The 17164-nt window shown below is 31.6% G+C and overlaps 2 protein-coding genes across 2 annotated transcripts in view; one reads left to right on the top strand and one right to left on the bottom strand.

The window, feature by feature from the left end:
• Positions 1 to 17164, bottom strand: part of LOC132919364 (reversion-inducing cysteine-rich protein with Kazal motifs) — a 47722-nt gene that overhangs the window by 16582 nt on the left and 13976 nt on the right. The window contains exon 3 of the mRNA XM_060980930.1: positions 12310 to 12390. Coding sequence (XP_060836913.1) covers positions 12310 to 12390 — 81 coding nt within the window. The remainder of the gene's footprint in view (positions 1 to 12309; positions 12391 to 17164) is intronic.
• Positions 925 to 8687, top strand: LOC132919366 (uncharacterized). Its single transcript, XM_060980931.1, has 2 exons — positions 925 to 1569; positions 6627 to 8687. The coding sequence occupies exons 1-2, from the start codon at positions 1532 to 1534 to the stop codon at positions 8242 to 8244; spliced, it is 1656 nt and encodes a 551-aa protein (XP_060836914.1). The 5' UTR covers positions 925 to 1531; the 3' UTR covers positions 8245 to 8687.

Here is a 17164-nt window from a genome sequence, read left to right on the forward strand (position 1 = left end):
CCACCCGTGTAGGATACATATAACCACTATACACATATTATACATGACCGCGTGTACGGGTGTTGTGTGTACGTATATAATGTGGTCGTATCTCGTTAATAAATCAAACATATTTATCGCCACTGTCCCGAGAAGGTATTTTTTTTTTCGCGGACCGAAGGGCCTATAGATTACTATCACGGACACGAAACTTTTTTTGAGGTAGATTAATGAATTACGATGTCGACATGCCCCGCTGCAGAAGGTGAACCCCCCCCCCCCTCCACCCCATCCGTGGACTCCTCACAACGAGCACCAGACCGACGTTGAGCGCGCGTCTGGCGGGCCTAACCCCAAACGTCCCGCTGAGAGTTATTTTACGGCACGGTACCTACTTAATTTTATTACATGTCCCGCGACGTTTGTTCGTTGCAGCAGTGTGTGTATAACCTACCTGTTTAATAGCGTCTCCAAAACGGGCGGGAGAAACGCGCAAGTAGGTATATTGCACCTACGCCGTTTATTGTTTTTTTTTATTTTTTTATTTTTAATAATATTAAACTCCGGTGCAAACCGCCGACAAACCGGTGCGCAGCAGCAAACAGTGTAACAATATATCGCGACGACCGAAATTTCGCGTCAAACGAACGACCGTCACGCGTTTCGTATTACGCGGCCGCGGCGGTGGTATTATCCTATATAGTATAATATGTCACTGTGATTGGCGTTACGTATTATTATATTATATTGTTAGGAACCCTTGCACACACACTTTAGATTAGTAAGCATATTATACAATAACATAGTAGTGTAAGCAATATGTGTAATTTTTTGCAAGCGACTGCGTCGCCAAGACAAGAACGTAGAATAAGCAAGAGTTAGTCGTGAATAAGTAGCCGATTCGTATAATACTGTGTTGTTAAAATATTCTTATAATAAAATATTTTCTTAAAATTAAACAGATTTTGTGTAGTGTTTTGAATACAACCCGTAAGTGAACGAACTTTTTTACAACATATATATACCTTTTGGCCTTAACCGAAAGAGTATATAACAACTGGTGGCAGCGGTACCTTTTCGGAGTATTCTAACACAACGAAGTCTGTCTTTTACTCAGGTGACACAGTCGTCAATTTATATAAATTTTAATATTATATACGTAACAAATACGTATCTATACAATATACGTATTATTATATACGTCTATTGTCTATACATCATTCATGCTATGGTGTCTTTATACGTAGCATAATACACCGTGTATAGTGTATTACGCAACGTCAACAACATTCCTGAGTGCGAAATTACAATCATCAACATCGATATTAAAATCGTTTCGATTGTGACGTTTACTCATCATCCGTCACGAGTCGCTGTCGTCGTCAACGCCGCCGTCGTTATCCTTGACCGTGACAGAAAATCTAAGTGGGTCAAACCAACGGAGTGGGAGCGCTGAGCGTCCAGGAACGTCACGAGAGCAGCTACGGTGTTTACATTGTGACAAGCTATCACTGATAATCAGCCGTATCAACCAATAACAACAACAAACAGCATGTATACGTTAAGCATAAGAACTATACTAGTATTACTGTAAGTTATTAATTTATTATAAAACCTTAACGTAATATTAACAAATTACTATTATAATCACGTTTTATATACATATATATACATAAGAATATTAATGCATGTCAACTCATACGAGTGATAGTGAGGGTAGCAATTCTGATTCAACTGAATTAGATCCTGATTTCGTCCCCCACCGAACGGTTGTACCTGATAATCCGTCTAATAAACCATTAACTAGGTTACAAAATAAAACAAATATAAATACAAATCTAAATCTTCTTGATAAAATATCATTAATAGACTTAAACGATAAAAACACTATTTTAAAACCAACGAACAAAATGGCGAATAATAAACAAACATTACTTTCTTTAGAAACAGCTATAAGACTCGTACCACAGTTTAATGGAGAAAATCCACAGGATGTATATCCATTCTTTAGTGCATGTGACTTTGTGATTAAGACTGTAGATGAAGAATGTCGCCCTATTCTTTTGCAGGCAATTTTAACAAAATTAGCAGGTAAAGCTTTTGCGATAACACAACATCGAGAGGTCAAATCATGGGACTCACTTAGGGAGTTATTATCAGTTACATTTTGCGCTAAACGAACTCCAGGTTACCTTCAACTAGAATTGTCCACAACCCGATTTAAATCAGGAGAAACTATTCAAGAATATTCTTCAAGAGTCGAGAAATTATTACACGAGCTGTGTAATGTTAGTACAAGCAAAAGAACAATAGCAGAAGCTAAAGCAGTGCACGACTATATCAAAGAAACTACTTTAACTACTTACATTGAAGGATTACCAGATAGCATCCGAAATATCATAAAATCTAGAAACCCATCCACTTTGGAAGACGCTATGAAAGTAAGCTTAGAAGAAGAAAAAATATTTTTATCAAATAAAGAAACACGACGTTTGTTCCAAAATAAATCTAACGCTAATAGCACAAATAAATATTGCAAAAACTGCCAAAAAAGTAATCATAATACGAATGAGTGTAGATATATAAATCGTAGCATAGACACAGGGCAAAACAGCAAACAAAAAAACTCAAATACAAAGCAAGAGACATGCGCATATTGTAAAAAAGCTGGTCATTCCATAGAAAAATGCTATAAAAAAAAAGGAGCGGATGAAAGAAAAAATAATCAACAAGAAGGTGATAAAGGAAATCAACAAAATTATTCGGGAAACGGATCGGGACCGAATGCCTCGGGCAGTCGTTCGGTCAAAGATTTAAAAATAATAGCCCAAACACAATAAGAACCTTACCATTTACAATAAAATTACATAACGACCATGCAATATTCCAAGCCTCACAATGTACGTCAGGAAGTGCAAAACTCCTAATAGATACCGGCGCAAAACTAAACCTTATCCGACTTGACGTATTGCATGACGAAGTTCTAGTTTCGGATACTAATATTTATCAGTTACAAGGAATAAACGACCGCTTAGTCAACACTATGGGTGGTGTTGTACTCATGATTTCAGATAAGAACCAAACTTTTGAAACCGAATTTCATGTGGTACCATCGTCATTTCCAATTGACGGGGATGGAATTTTGGGTAAACCTTTTCTAAAGGAAAACAAAATCATCATCAACGTAGATCAGGAGGAAATAACTTATCCTGACAATGCCACAACAACCATACCAGCCAGAAGCGAAGCGATAATTCCTATACGAATATTAAACGAACCTATAACTGATTCACAAAGTATTCTTATTCATGCCCAAAACATTAATGAACATATAATCTGTGGAAATGTCTTAAACGAAATAAAACAAAATCAAATACTCATTGCTGTAATAAATCCAACAGAAAACCCACAAACTGTGAAAATTCCAAATCTAAACGAATTATCTCATGAAACTTTTGAAATAGTACCTATAAAATGTACACAAAGTAAAGAAATTCCAAAAAATGCAAATAATCGTATTCAACTATTAAAAGAAAATCTTAGATGCGATCACATGAACAATGAAGAAAAAGAATCCATTGAAAGATTATGCAGTGAATATTCAGACATTTTTTTTCTTGAAGGAGATACATTATCCTGCACAGAAACAATACAACATGAAATCAAAACGTCAGAAACAAACCAACCCATATTTCAGAGACCATATCGTCTCCCTTATTCTCAAAAAAAAGAAATAGATAAACAAATTGAACAACTCGAACAAGATGGAATAATTAGCCCCAGTGACAGTCCATGGAACGCACCATTATTAGTAGTACCAAAGAAAACAGACGCATCAGGTATCCAAAAATATAGGGTAGTAATCGATTTTCGTAAACTTAACGAAATCACTGTGGGAGATGCATTTCCAATGCCAGACATATCAACGATCTTAGATCAGTTAGGAAAAGCCAAATATTTCTCATGCCTAGACATGGCAAGTGGGTATCATCAAATAGCTCTAAAGCCAGAAGATAAGCACAAAACCGCTTTCAGCACGGAAAAAGGGCATTTCGAATTCAATAGGATGTGTTTTGGTCTAAAAGGCGCACCAGCAACTTTTCAAAGGTTGATGAACCGAATCCTAATTGGTTTAAATGGTGTGAAATCATTCGTATATTTAGACGACGTGATTGTGATAGGAGCAACAATCAAAGAGCATGAACAAAATTTACGTCAAATATTTGAAAGATTCAAAAAACATGGACTACAATTACAACCGACAAAATGTGAATTCCTTCGACGAGAAGTAATCTACCTCGGACATGTAATCACAGAGCAAGGCGTAAAACCAGACCCGAAGAAAATACAATGTATGGTAAACTACCCCACACCAACGAATGCAAAAGACGTAAAATCTTTCCTAGGTCTAGTCGGATATTATCGAAGATTTATCAAAGATTTCAGTAAGAAAGCTAAGCCACTTACTAATTTACTAAAACAAAATCAACAGTTTATCTGGTCAGATCTTTGTCAAGAATCGTTTAATTACTTTAAAAACATTTTAATAAATGAACCAATCTTACAATACCCAGATTTCAATCAACCATTTAATATCACCACAGATGCAAGTAATATTGCAATCGGAGCTATTTTATCGCAAGGGAAAATTGGCTCGGATCTGCCAATTGCATACGCGTCACGTACACTCAATAAGGCGGAAACCAATTATAATACGACAGAAAAAGAATTACTGGCAATACTTTGGGCAGTTAAACAATTTAGACACTACGTGTACGGGTGCAAATTCAACATTGTGACAGATCACAAACCATTATCGTGGTTATTTGGAGTGAAAGATCCTGGAGCTCGTTTGACCAGGTGGCGACTACAATTAGAAGAGTATGACTATAATATCATATATAAGCCAGGAACGCAAAACACAAACGCAGATGCTCTAAGTCGAATAGCAAAAATCGACAAATTATCAAATGTAGATGACTACAGAACAAAAACATACGAAAAATTCGAAGAAGATATACAGAAAACATTAATAACAAATTCAAATGTAATCGAAATCCAGGGTGATATATTCGAGGCACCTGAAGTCATAACTCTTGTAGTTTGTGTATCAAAAAATTTTGAGATGTCACAAGGATTAGCCTTAGAATTCAGAAGAAGACTCGGTCAAATTGAAACATTAAAAGGACAAAACAAAGAAATCACAGAAGTCGCACATATTCAACATAATGAGAAATCTCTAGCATTTATAATCACCAAAGAATTATGCCAACAAACAACTACTTTTGAAACATTTTATAAATGCATCATTAATCTACGAACTTTTTGCGAAGAAAACAATATTACAAAAATCGGATTATCTAGAGTCGACAATGAACTTGATAAACTAAACTGGGAAAAAGTTCGAGCCATTATTAGGTACATTTTCAAAAATTCAAAAATAAAAATCATTATTTATGTCGATATTGAATATTCTGAAGAAGAAAAGCTCAAGATAATCGAAGAATTTCATAATGCTCCACTTGGCGGTCATCAAGGCGTGTCAAGGACAATCAAGCGAATCAAATTACATCACCAATGGAAAGGACTTAAAAGTGATGTTAAAAAATTCATAGCTTCTTGTCAATCATGTCAACAAAACAAAAGCATGAACAGGACTATAAAACAACCCATGGTAATTACAACAACGGCCAAAAAACCGTTCGAAAAAATATTTCTTGACATTGTGGGACCGTTAACAACAACAAATGAAGGTCATTCATATATACTTACCATTCAAGATGATCTAACCAAATTTTCAGCGGCGTTTCCATTAGTAACTCATGATGCTAACTCGGTAGCAAAAACATTTGTTGAAAAATTTATATGTCAACATGGCATACCTGAATCGATTGTAACTGATTGCGGCACTGAATTTATGAGTAAAATATTCAAAGAATGCTGCAAGCTACTTAAAATAGAAAAAATGAATACTACACCATACCACCCACAATCCAATGGCGGTTTAGAAAGATCTCACCGAACTTTGGCAGAATATCTTAGACACTATGTCAATAAAAACCAAACAGATTGGGATGATTATGTAGCTTTTGCTATATTTGTATACAATACAACAGTTCACACAACAACTAACCATCAACCGTATGAACTTGTTTACGGTTTTCCTGCTACAGTCCCTCACACATTAAGTCGAACACCGCAAGCAAGATATAACTACGATGATTATACATATGAATTAAAACAAAAACTTCAGGAAACATGTAAATCAGCCAGAAATAATATAATAAAAAACAAAGAGAAAACAAAGAAAAAGTACGATCAAAAAGAACTACAAGTAAATGTAAAAGTCGGAGACCAAGTATGGGTAAAAAACCACCAACAGAAGGGAAAGTTAGGACCAAAATGGGTGGGCCCTTACAATGTATTACAACTAAATAACAACGAAAATATAACAATTCAACGAGGCAGAAAGGAAGTAAAATTACACAAAAATGAAATAAAACTTGCAAATTAAAATTCAATAATTCATAACACATAATGCAAATATAATAATTACTCATAAATTTGTTTATTAAAATATTCAAAGCCGTATTATATCATTTTGTTTTTCCAATCTTCTTACATTTTTTTTTTCTTCTCATTTTCAGAATTGTTTTTGGAAAAACGATGGCAAATTCATTCAATCTAACTCCAATATACAACCCATCAGGAATCTATTTTCACACAATAAACAATCTACGCATATTCAACTCTCACTGGCGCTTCTTAACCTATATTAATATTACAAACTATAATGAAAAATACAATAAAATCGGTAACATGATAAAAGATTTTGAAGAGTCCTGTGAAATGAGTAAATCCCTTGAGATAGATTCTTTACAACAACTTTGTTCCCAATATAATTATCAAGCATATAACTTTTTATCAGAAATTAGTAGTAATAAAGAACATGTAATGAAAATTATAGATCAACCAAAAAACAATTACCGTACCAAGAGAGGTCTAATCAATTTAGTTGGGAGAGTATCTAACGTCCTATTCGGTGTATGTGATGACACCGACGCAGAATATTTTTACAGTAAAATAAGAGATCTTGAAATTTCAAATTCACGCGTTTCTAAATTATCTGATGCACAAATACAAATTATGCAATCAATTATATCAAACGTAAACTCATCGCTATTAGAAACAAATAAAAATGAAATTAATTTAGCCGAAAAATACAGTTATCTACTTCATGAAATGCAAGCAGAGAAAGCTGCAATAGGTATCTTAAATTTTAAAACAGCACTAGAAGAAAGAATATCATTATTAAATATCATTTTAACACAATACGCATTTGAAACAGAAAATTTACTAAATATAATAAATATGGCCCTACAAGGTTTTGTTCACTCCAGTATATTAGATATAAATACCCTTAAAAACCAATTAAAAGATATTAAAACACAATTACCCATAGGAGAAGGCATACCAATAGATTTAGATAATTCAGGAATATCAGAATTGTTACGACTAATTACAACTAACATAGTATATATAGAAAATGTATTAATTTTTGTCATAGAAATACCTATAGTTAACAATTATGAATTTATATTATATAAAAACATACCTTTACCAGTTAACATATACGATAACGACTATGTAATGATAGCTCCAAAATCTGATTATATAGCTATAGATAAATCTAGATTATATTACTTAGAATTAAGCGAAATACAAATATCAAAATGTAAACAAATGATGAATACGTTATTATGTACTTATGATCAACAGTTACATCATTTGGATGAATCCTGTGAGCTAACAATATTTAGAAAGCCAGGTATATTACCTAATTTGTGTAACTTAAAAAATGTTAATTTTAATTTTAGTATATGGCATAGATTAGATAATACAAATTCTTGGATATATGTTACGATTAGGGATAATATTATCATTAAATGTAAAAATAATTCAGAAACAATAGTAGTAAGTATAAACGGCACAGGCATTTTAGATTTAGACAATCAATGTGAAGCCAATACTGATGACGGGACATTATTAATAGCAAAAAGAAAAATAACTACAAAAATGTATAAAGACTTTATTCCACAACTAGACGTTTCAATTAACTGGAAAACTAAATTAAACATTACAAATACAATTTTAAAAAATTCAAATATTCCAGATAAAGGTAATTCTATAGTAAAAAAAAAATTTATTCAAACTAATAGAATACTCCAAATCACTAGAAGAATTAAAATACATAAAAACAAGTAGTAATGTTATGGGCACAATAGGTGATGAATTATACATAATTATAACAATAAGTATCATCAGTATAGGTTTAGTAATAATAATAATTTTATATTTAATAATCAAAAACAAACATTGTAAAACATCTAATTCTGTAAAAAACCCAATAGAAGGTAAGATAATATATGAAACCGTAGACAATCCAAATCATGAAAATCCATTGCCTAGAATAATATAATTTGCAATAGGCAATGAACTTTCATTTAACCCCGGGGGTGTTAGGAACCCTTGCACACACACTTTAGATTAGTAAGCATATTATACAATAACATAGTAGTGTAAGCAATATGTGTAATTTTTTGCAAGCGACTGCGTCGCCAAGACAAGAACGTAGAATAAGCAAGAGTTAGTCGTGAATAAGTAGCCGATTCGTATAATACTGTGTTGTTAAAATATTCTTATAATAAAATATTTTCTTAAAATTAAACAGATTTTGTGTAGTGTTTTGAATACAACCCGTAAGTGAACGAACTTTTTTACAACATATATATACCTTTTGGCCTTAACCGAAAGAGTATATAACAATATATATAGATGTGGGTTGTGGGCATATAGATCGTGATCTCCACTCATCGTTGCGGCGTTCCTATAGTGTCTGCCGGACGGTTTTATCGACGACGGTGCTGCGCGCGGCACGGTTTGACGAGAGAATATAATAATAATAATAATAATGGGCGATACCTACGACTGCAGCACCAGTCGTCAAGAGCAATGAGATAGTGACGTGAATGCCGAATACGTTCCATTATTGCTGCCGGCTATACAGTATAATAGTATATAATGTATTGTATGGTATATTATAATACGCGTATTATTATTGTATTGTACACGCCGATATGCGCGTTGATGCGAAATCCATCGTTCTATTGATTCGCGGCTGTCGGTGAAATGGCGAAAGAAAAAAAGCGAACGTAACGGACGGATTTGCAGAAATGTCTGAAGACCAAAGAAAACAAATACTCGTGAACATTATATTATATATTATTATTGTGCAGTTTGCAGGTGTAATAGAAGACGCTGACGCTGCAGCCCGATTGACGTCGTGTGACGCAGCTGACAGGGTGGGTAAGCGCTTACCTACTCATAACTCTCTGTAATAATATAGTCGTGCGATATTATTTATTATTTAAATGCTTACTGTAAATTATTCTAGATACGAATGTTTTCTACGGATTAAAAATTGCCCGTATTGGCCGAATTTCATCTCAAACCCTGTGGAATAATACTACTGTCGGGGCCGATCGGCGGAAACAACTATATACGGTTCTCGTATACCTGTCCACTTCGGCGTAGGACCATATAATAATGTGTAAAATGCCACTATCTCCCGTCATAAACGATTCCGCATGATATTATGTTTTAAGAACACTTAACGTTTCATCATAATAAAATAATAATTGCACGTGAATGGTTTTTTAACCACCCTTAGACCATCCACCCTTAGATTGTCTTTTTAATCGCACCGTCTTTGTCGTTACTTTTAATATCCTTCTACGTCATTTTGGTAGTAGTTTTTTAATTTTAGTTTTAATTCGGCGTCGATATAGACCGTTGTTATTCGAACGACTCAAACGCGTGATCGTCCCCGTTAATCGTCACATTCAATTTGTTTACACAGTAGTTTACTAGTATAGTACGTAGATTTTATTGATTTTATTAGCGTTTTCAAATGTTGATTTTAATAAAGAACATAATACCGTGGAGTTAAGCTTGACATCCGACGTCGAATATTGTGACGAGGATATAAGACGTATTATATTATACATCGACAATCGCAGCGACCGCGGAGGCGCTGGTCGTGAGAACCAGACGGACTCCCGCGGTTTTAATTTTATGATAGTTGCGCGTCGTTTCTCGTGTTGATATCACACACACACATATACACTCACTCTCTCTCTTTTGTCGATACACCATAACTCGTGCGCACCAGACGGCATCATGAGCATAAAATACTCACGGAATATATACGTATGGACGCACATATATTTTAATATATATTTATATGCGAGTGTACAGTGTTTACGATATAGGTAGCCTATATAGTATATAGTGTTGTTTTAAATCACGACACCGGTGACAAGGATAAGTGGTCATCAAGATTGCGGGCGCCCGGTGCGCGTGTGTGGCAGCCGAGTCGATTTATCACGTCGCGTATACTCTGCCCAGTGTACTTATATACCTACGTACGTATATTGTATATATTAAAATGTATGAGTATATGCGTGTATGTGTGTATGTGTGTATGTGTGTGGAGTTCTAGGGGGGGGGGTCAAGAAAGAAAGGAAAAAAATCGTTTTTACATGGATATTATGTATAGGACGATTCATCTGCATGCATAATCATCCCTATTTTTTCTATATTAATTAATTTATTCAAATAATTCTGATATTTAGAATTTTTAAGTTAACTTAAATAAGGACCATATTTTCATTTATATATATTTTTATACCATATTATATGTGAAACAGTGATAAAAATGTCTTATTTTCAAATGAAAATGAAAAATTGTACACTATGTTAAGGATAATAGTGATTTAAAAATTAAATGTTAATAATTAATTGTTAAAAATTATAAAATGCCATGAATTAGTACAAACAACTACCATTTTCTAACCATTATAGCTTATAAGCATTATAGCCTCTATACTCCTAAACCCATTTCATAGTCCTATAGTACTCTTAATACACAAAATTAAATAATTCAAAAATTACTATAGTAAGAATTTCCTTTTGAATAATATAGATACATAAACATTTTCAAAAAATTCACTACAGAATACTTTAAATGTTTTAACAAATTTTAGTATTTAAAATATGATTCTTCCAGATACAAAAAAAATCAAAAATTTGAAATTTAAATAAATAAATTATTGATGAACCTAGTTATCGAGGTGAACATGCTTGGTGAATAATTTACACTTATTATATATATATTATTTACTATATAGCTATAATAATTAATATTCGTTCATACTTGGATTTAATGAAAATTCTTCTCACTTCTTCGCGGCCAAGATACGTATATCGTTCAACATTACATATAATTTATTATATAAAAACAATATTTTAGAATATTCACTTTATTTTCGTGTATGCATAATATGTGCGCATTACACGCGCGACAGACGCCGAAGGGAGAAAAAAGACACATTTCGGAAAACGAGCCAGATCCTGCCGGCAGATAATACGAGCGTATATATATATATATAATATTATGGTATGTATATGCGCACACCGGTGTCGGATTAAACGGACCATGTGTAGGTATTCACCCCAAGAGTCGGGTCGGATTACCCACACGTGTTGTGCGTGCGAGTGTGTGTGTGTGGAACGCGATTTATCTGAAATGACTCCAATATTATATTATTTACAGTAGAGTAGGTACCCATAATATAATGGTCTTATAACCCTGCGTGGGCGTGTAATGTGTAAACACGGTCGGTTATATCGCGCGACGATATTATTATAATATCGTTGTCGTCAATTCGGAGGCAAAATTTTAATATTATTATTATTATTTCCTTTTTTTTAACAACCAGTTTTTCATTTGTGTTTGTTTTTTTTATTTTGTCTTTATTCCTGTCTCAATATTCGTTTATAGGGAAAATATCGTGTAGGTTTTTTTTTTACCTCTAAACACAACAACTGGTTTAAATACGGAGACATCATCGTTCCCCGCTGCACCACACCGACCACAACACGACGAAACATCAGATAAAAGTACGCGACACCGCTTCAGCTAGTATATATTCACTTTAAAATGTATTTGTTATTTACATGATATTAAATTATTATTCAACGGTAACGGATAATATATTGCTGTGTAGTTATTTGTGTTCAAATTTTTGAATTTGAAAACTTTCTAAATGATTGTTTGAAATAAAATGTTTACTTACGTATAATATAGAACACGAGTATTAAACTATATAATATTATATACAATTTTATTTTCTACAAATTCTCAATATGATTACGGTATTTAATATATTTTTAATATTTAAAACACCAAATATTGAAAAAAATACTCACATTTTTGGCGGAACAATGATTATAAAAATCGGTTATCCGCCCAGCTATTTTGTCTTTTGGGTATTCTTGTAGAACAGCCAACTGCAAAAAAAAATGTTTTATATGAAACAATCATCAATATGAATCTGAACACAAGATGAAACTATTTTATATTAATATAAATTATACGTAACATTCCACATTTAAAAATTATTAATTTTATTTCCACATTCTTAATATATAAGATCATAATGTGAAGATATAAGCTACACGCGACTATTCCTACTTATAAAATACAATTTATTTTATGATAGATTGTTATCAGAATTCATAAAATGACATAAAGTTATAAATTTATGATCCTGATAGCTGTTTCGTAAAATCATAACTTACGATAATAATTGTACATGATACACGTATGGAGATAAAATTAATATGCCTTTAAAATGTATTGAATATCTAGTAAAAATCGTGTATTTTTTTTTATTTCGATGTTTTTAAAATGGGTTTTATTTAATGTTTTACGGGCAGCATAAGAAATATTTTGAATATTTCTTTATTTTAATACGAAATTATTTTTAAATAAATTAAAAATTAAAATGTTTTATGTTGTTTCTATTATATCTTAAAATTATCATAATTCATAAAATGCGAGGTATATGAAATATATTTTTTAACGTAATAACGATCCATCAAACTGTTTATGTTTTATCTTGCTACTATATTTATTTCCACTTGATGGTTTTATGGTGAGATTTAATATGATTTCTCACAGTGCGCACAGCTTGAGTTTGTTTTTCTGATACACGGAGCTGACAGGAAATATTGGACGTTATTAATGAACATCTCTAGTTTAATCTTGAAACAGTAAAATATTAGTGAATTAATGTCACGAGAATTATATATGTCACATCTGGTTGTATAGTCGTGTACATATTTTATAAGCGAGGGTCTAAAACTCTTAAAAGAATTTCACATATTATAACGAATATATAATAATTTTAAGTTTTAATGTATCTTATGTATATTATGTTATTATGAAATATTGTTTTCTGAGAAAAAAACATGTTTATTTTTATTTCATTATAATTTATGCGTAATAAAAATCAGTTTGAAGATTTTAAGCGACCAAATTTATTAACGTAATAAAAATGCGATTTTACAAACTGATATTCAGCCGTTAAAAAATGTAATTATATTTTTTGAATTACTCAATTATACAAATATTTATCGAGAATCTTGAATTTTAAATATTTTTAATGACTAATAAGGAATAATTTTCGTTTTTGTCCGTCTTTTTTTGACCATGTGCGGTGCGGTGACAGGTTTGATTAAACCTAAATAATATAATACTTCTAAGCATATATACCTACTTATAAATAATATTGGTAGAACCTCTGAACATATATAATTATAATATTATATAATGTTAATGTCAAATAACATCTTCAAAAATATTTTAACGGATAAACACGCGTAGTCAGAAAAACGATAAAGGACATTGTCACGTATTACGATGAAAAGGAAATTTTAAGTACTTATACCTATTTTATATTATAAAATAATATTCCTTACACGTTACTATGACGTAACATGTATAGACAAACGCTATATCATCGGATATAAAAGAATAGTATATGTGGTGGTAAGTGACAAAATTACAAAATAGTCGTCTGGCATATATTTAGGAATTATATTAGTATACATAGCATGTACAATGTTTGTTTTTCGTTCCACGAGACGAATGTTTTTGGTTCAAAATCGCGGACATGTTTTATTATATATAAAGAAGTTACAATAATAATAATAATAATAATATATTTTGTGTCATAACGTTATTGCCATGGTCATAAATGACCCGCGTATAATATGATTAGATAAAAGTATTGCGATTTGATTTTTTTTTTAGTAAAATTGTTAAAATTTAAGTAGACCAATATTTTTTCATTTTCAGGACACTTATATTCATCGTAGTAAATACATATTATATTATGCAGTTAAAAGGTTATATATTTGACATTTTAACGAATTAAAAAAAATTGAAAAGTTGGAAGTAGCTTTTGTCATAATGCATGTCAATAATTCAATATAATATACATCTATAAATTGTAAATACACATTACTTTCATGTACATTTTATAATATAAACAATAACACAGAAAATATCCAAACTACACCCTGGTGCTTCTTAAACGGTACCACTACTGTATATAATGGGCGGATATCGTATCTTAAGTAGTTATATAAGTGGCGTTTGGTTTTCACTTATCGAGCTCACTATAATAATATAGTCACTAATATGATGAGTCCGTAGATCCTGTGCCGCCGCCGCCGCGGGCTGTTTGCTTTTCGACGTTTCAATTAACCCGTCACACTCCGGAACAATTCTCAAACATATACTCGTATATAGTAGGCATATGAACCGAAATAATACAACAATGTTATTATCAAAGCTGTTGATTTGTGGAAAAATGTATTATTTTTAGCTTACTGTATAACATATTATAGCTTCAGTAGGGAAAAGTTTGAATTAGGCGTAGTTATATAAATACGATTTTTAAATCTTTATTTTGTATCTTTTCGATTGTTTATGTTATATTTAGGCCTTTTTAGATCATTTTTAGTAGGTATTTTTTTTCAATATTTTTAATAATTCTCTATGAATTATTGTATAATTTTTGATCATTTAGACGACCCCATTTATTTCTCAGTACACGTCACACATGCCTACATAGAGAATGCATAATTTAACGTACTATTCTTTGTAGGGGGGTATATAATATGTGAATATTATATATTATTCGTGTATCGTGTATATGCGGCGGGCGGCGTGTTGAATAATGAAAAAAAAAATACAAAGCCTAAGGAAAAATGCATTTGAACGACTACAATAATAATAAAAGTAAAAACAATAACACAATCGGTAAATATTATACACAATATATACATATATTATAATAATATAAATGTCATTTTTTGAATGCTATTATTTTTCTCTCGATTACGAATTCGGACGTCGGCGACGGCGGTATCGGTCCCGTGTGCGTGCCCGTCTGACAAACAAATAGGAATTCGGTTCGTTATCCATGCAAGTCCCGTCGAGTATATAATATTGTATAATACTCGTATTATAATGTTAGGCTGCTTTTAATTTATTTTTGTTGTACGCGTAAACCACCCAATTTCAATATCCGTTTTATAACGCGATTCGATGTTCTTCCGTTTCCCATAATTTGTAAACAGCAAGAGTTGATACTCAGTTAATCGTCAAAGAGATGTTTAAACATTATTAGTTATTACTATAGTGCTGTTGACAGACGAAAAACGATAAAACAAAAATCCACTATACCTACCCGAATCGACAATCGTCACAATCGTTGTATAACAAAATATTATATAAAAACTATTAACTATTTTAAGTATAGTAGCACCTATATTAGTGTTTCGAGTAACCAAATTATTTAGTATAAAAATTTAAAAATGAAGAAGGAAAAATGTCCGTTGTTTTAAACGTTTGGGTTTAGCATATAATAAAAGTAAATTTACATTTTACTGTGACGAGTGTGATGTTTATCTGTGAAAACGTTATTATTAATACGATCATTGCAGTTAGACGGTAGTAGAGTATATTAATAAATTGGTAGTAACTTGTAGTTGTAGTCATATAGCAGGTGATAGAAAACGCCGAGAAGGTAGAACTTGAATAGTGGCAGGATCGTTGTGGTATAGACGAATAGTATAATACTATAATATGATAAAGCACTCCGTTAGAGTATATTTTGGTCATTGAAATGGTTTAAAAACTAAACGGTTACTCGTAGAGACGACGACGATGAGTATACATAGGACTATTATAAATTTAACATAAATTAAAAAGTCGTAAATCGTACTTTTTGGTTGAAAGTATTATACGTTTATTTAAATTATTATACATGGTTTAAAGGCGCTTAATAAACAATATAAAATATAAATCTAAAATAAGAACACTACGAAAATGTTATTACGTAGTATGAAAAATTAAGTTTAAATTATAGATATGTGACAATTTTTTTTTCGTGGATGTGGGTTAATTAACATTAATTCTATGCCTTTTTTTTAATAGGTTTTGAATTAATTAAAATAAGCGAATAATTATATTATTAGTATTAATTCAATTTATCGTCCTTGAAATACACTAAAATATAATTATTTTTGTTAAAAGTATAAAATCACTTAACACTTTCCGGAATTAAAAATAATGAATTGGCATGTGCGCGCGCGACGTTTGCCAAACTATCTAATATTCTAACACTCTAAATATGTTTTGGACCATATTATGGTTACATGACGCTTATATAAATTATTTTAATACATACGCACTAAAATCAGTGATTTTAATAATTAGTAAATTATATCAGAGCAATAATAGAATTAAATTGTAATTTGACAGGGAAGCAACGTGATTGTAATACGTTTCGAATACTCTTCGAGAAAAATATTTTAAATTCCATAATTTCGGGTGAACAAACAACTAAAAACTATTTGACACAGTCTATTATCCTATATACAAAGTATATTATATTGTATATAGTGCCTATATTATAGATGTTTAATTCAAAAATAATGTCGAAGTGGACGTCGCGGCTTATCGATACATAACAGTATACCTATTATAAATCATAAATGTATACAATACATCACTATAAACCATTTAAAGTCGTATCTATGTAGTGTACTTGACGTATCGTCGTTTTTTAAAATTAACTATACATATAATATCATATACACGGATCAATATTTAAATGAAGGACACTATGGTCGTTTGAAAATAATAAATTAGTTTAACCCATAGCAGTATAGTACCGTAATGGCATGATTGTACATTATATTCTATTTG

The sequence above is a fragment of the Rhopalosiphum padi genome, chromosome 2 (genome assembly GCF_020882245.1).
Source record: "Rhopalosiphum padi isolate XX-2018 chromosome 2, ASM2088224v1, whole genome shotgun sequence".
In the NCBI taxonomy this organism is placed as follows: Eukaryota; Metazoa; Arthropoda; class Insecta; order Hemiptera; family Aphididae; genus Rhopalosiphum; species Rhopalosiphum padi.

What these genes read in the sequence shown, in the direction of transcription:
- LOC132919366 (XM_060980931.1), top strand. Translation starts at nt 1,532, where the DNA reads ATGTATACGTTAAGCATAAGAACTATACTAGTATTACT. An exon ending in AGAACTATACTAGTATTACT is followed by an intron (nt 1,570 to 6,626) that starts GTAAGTTATTAA and finishes TCTCATTTTCAG; the next exon opens with AATTGTTTTTGGAAAAACGA.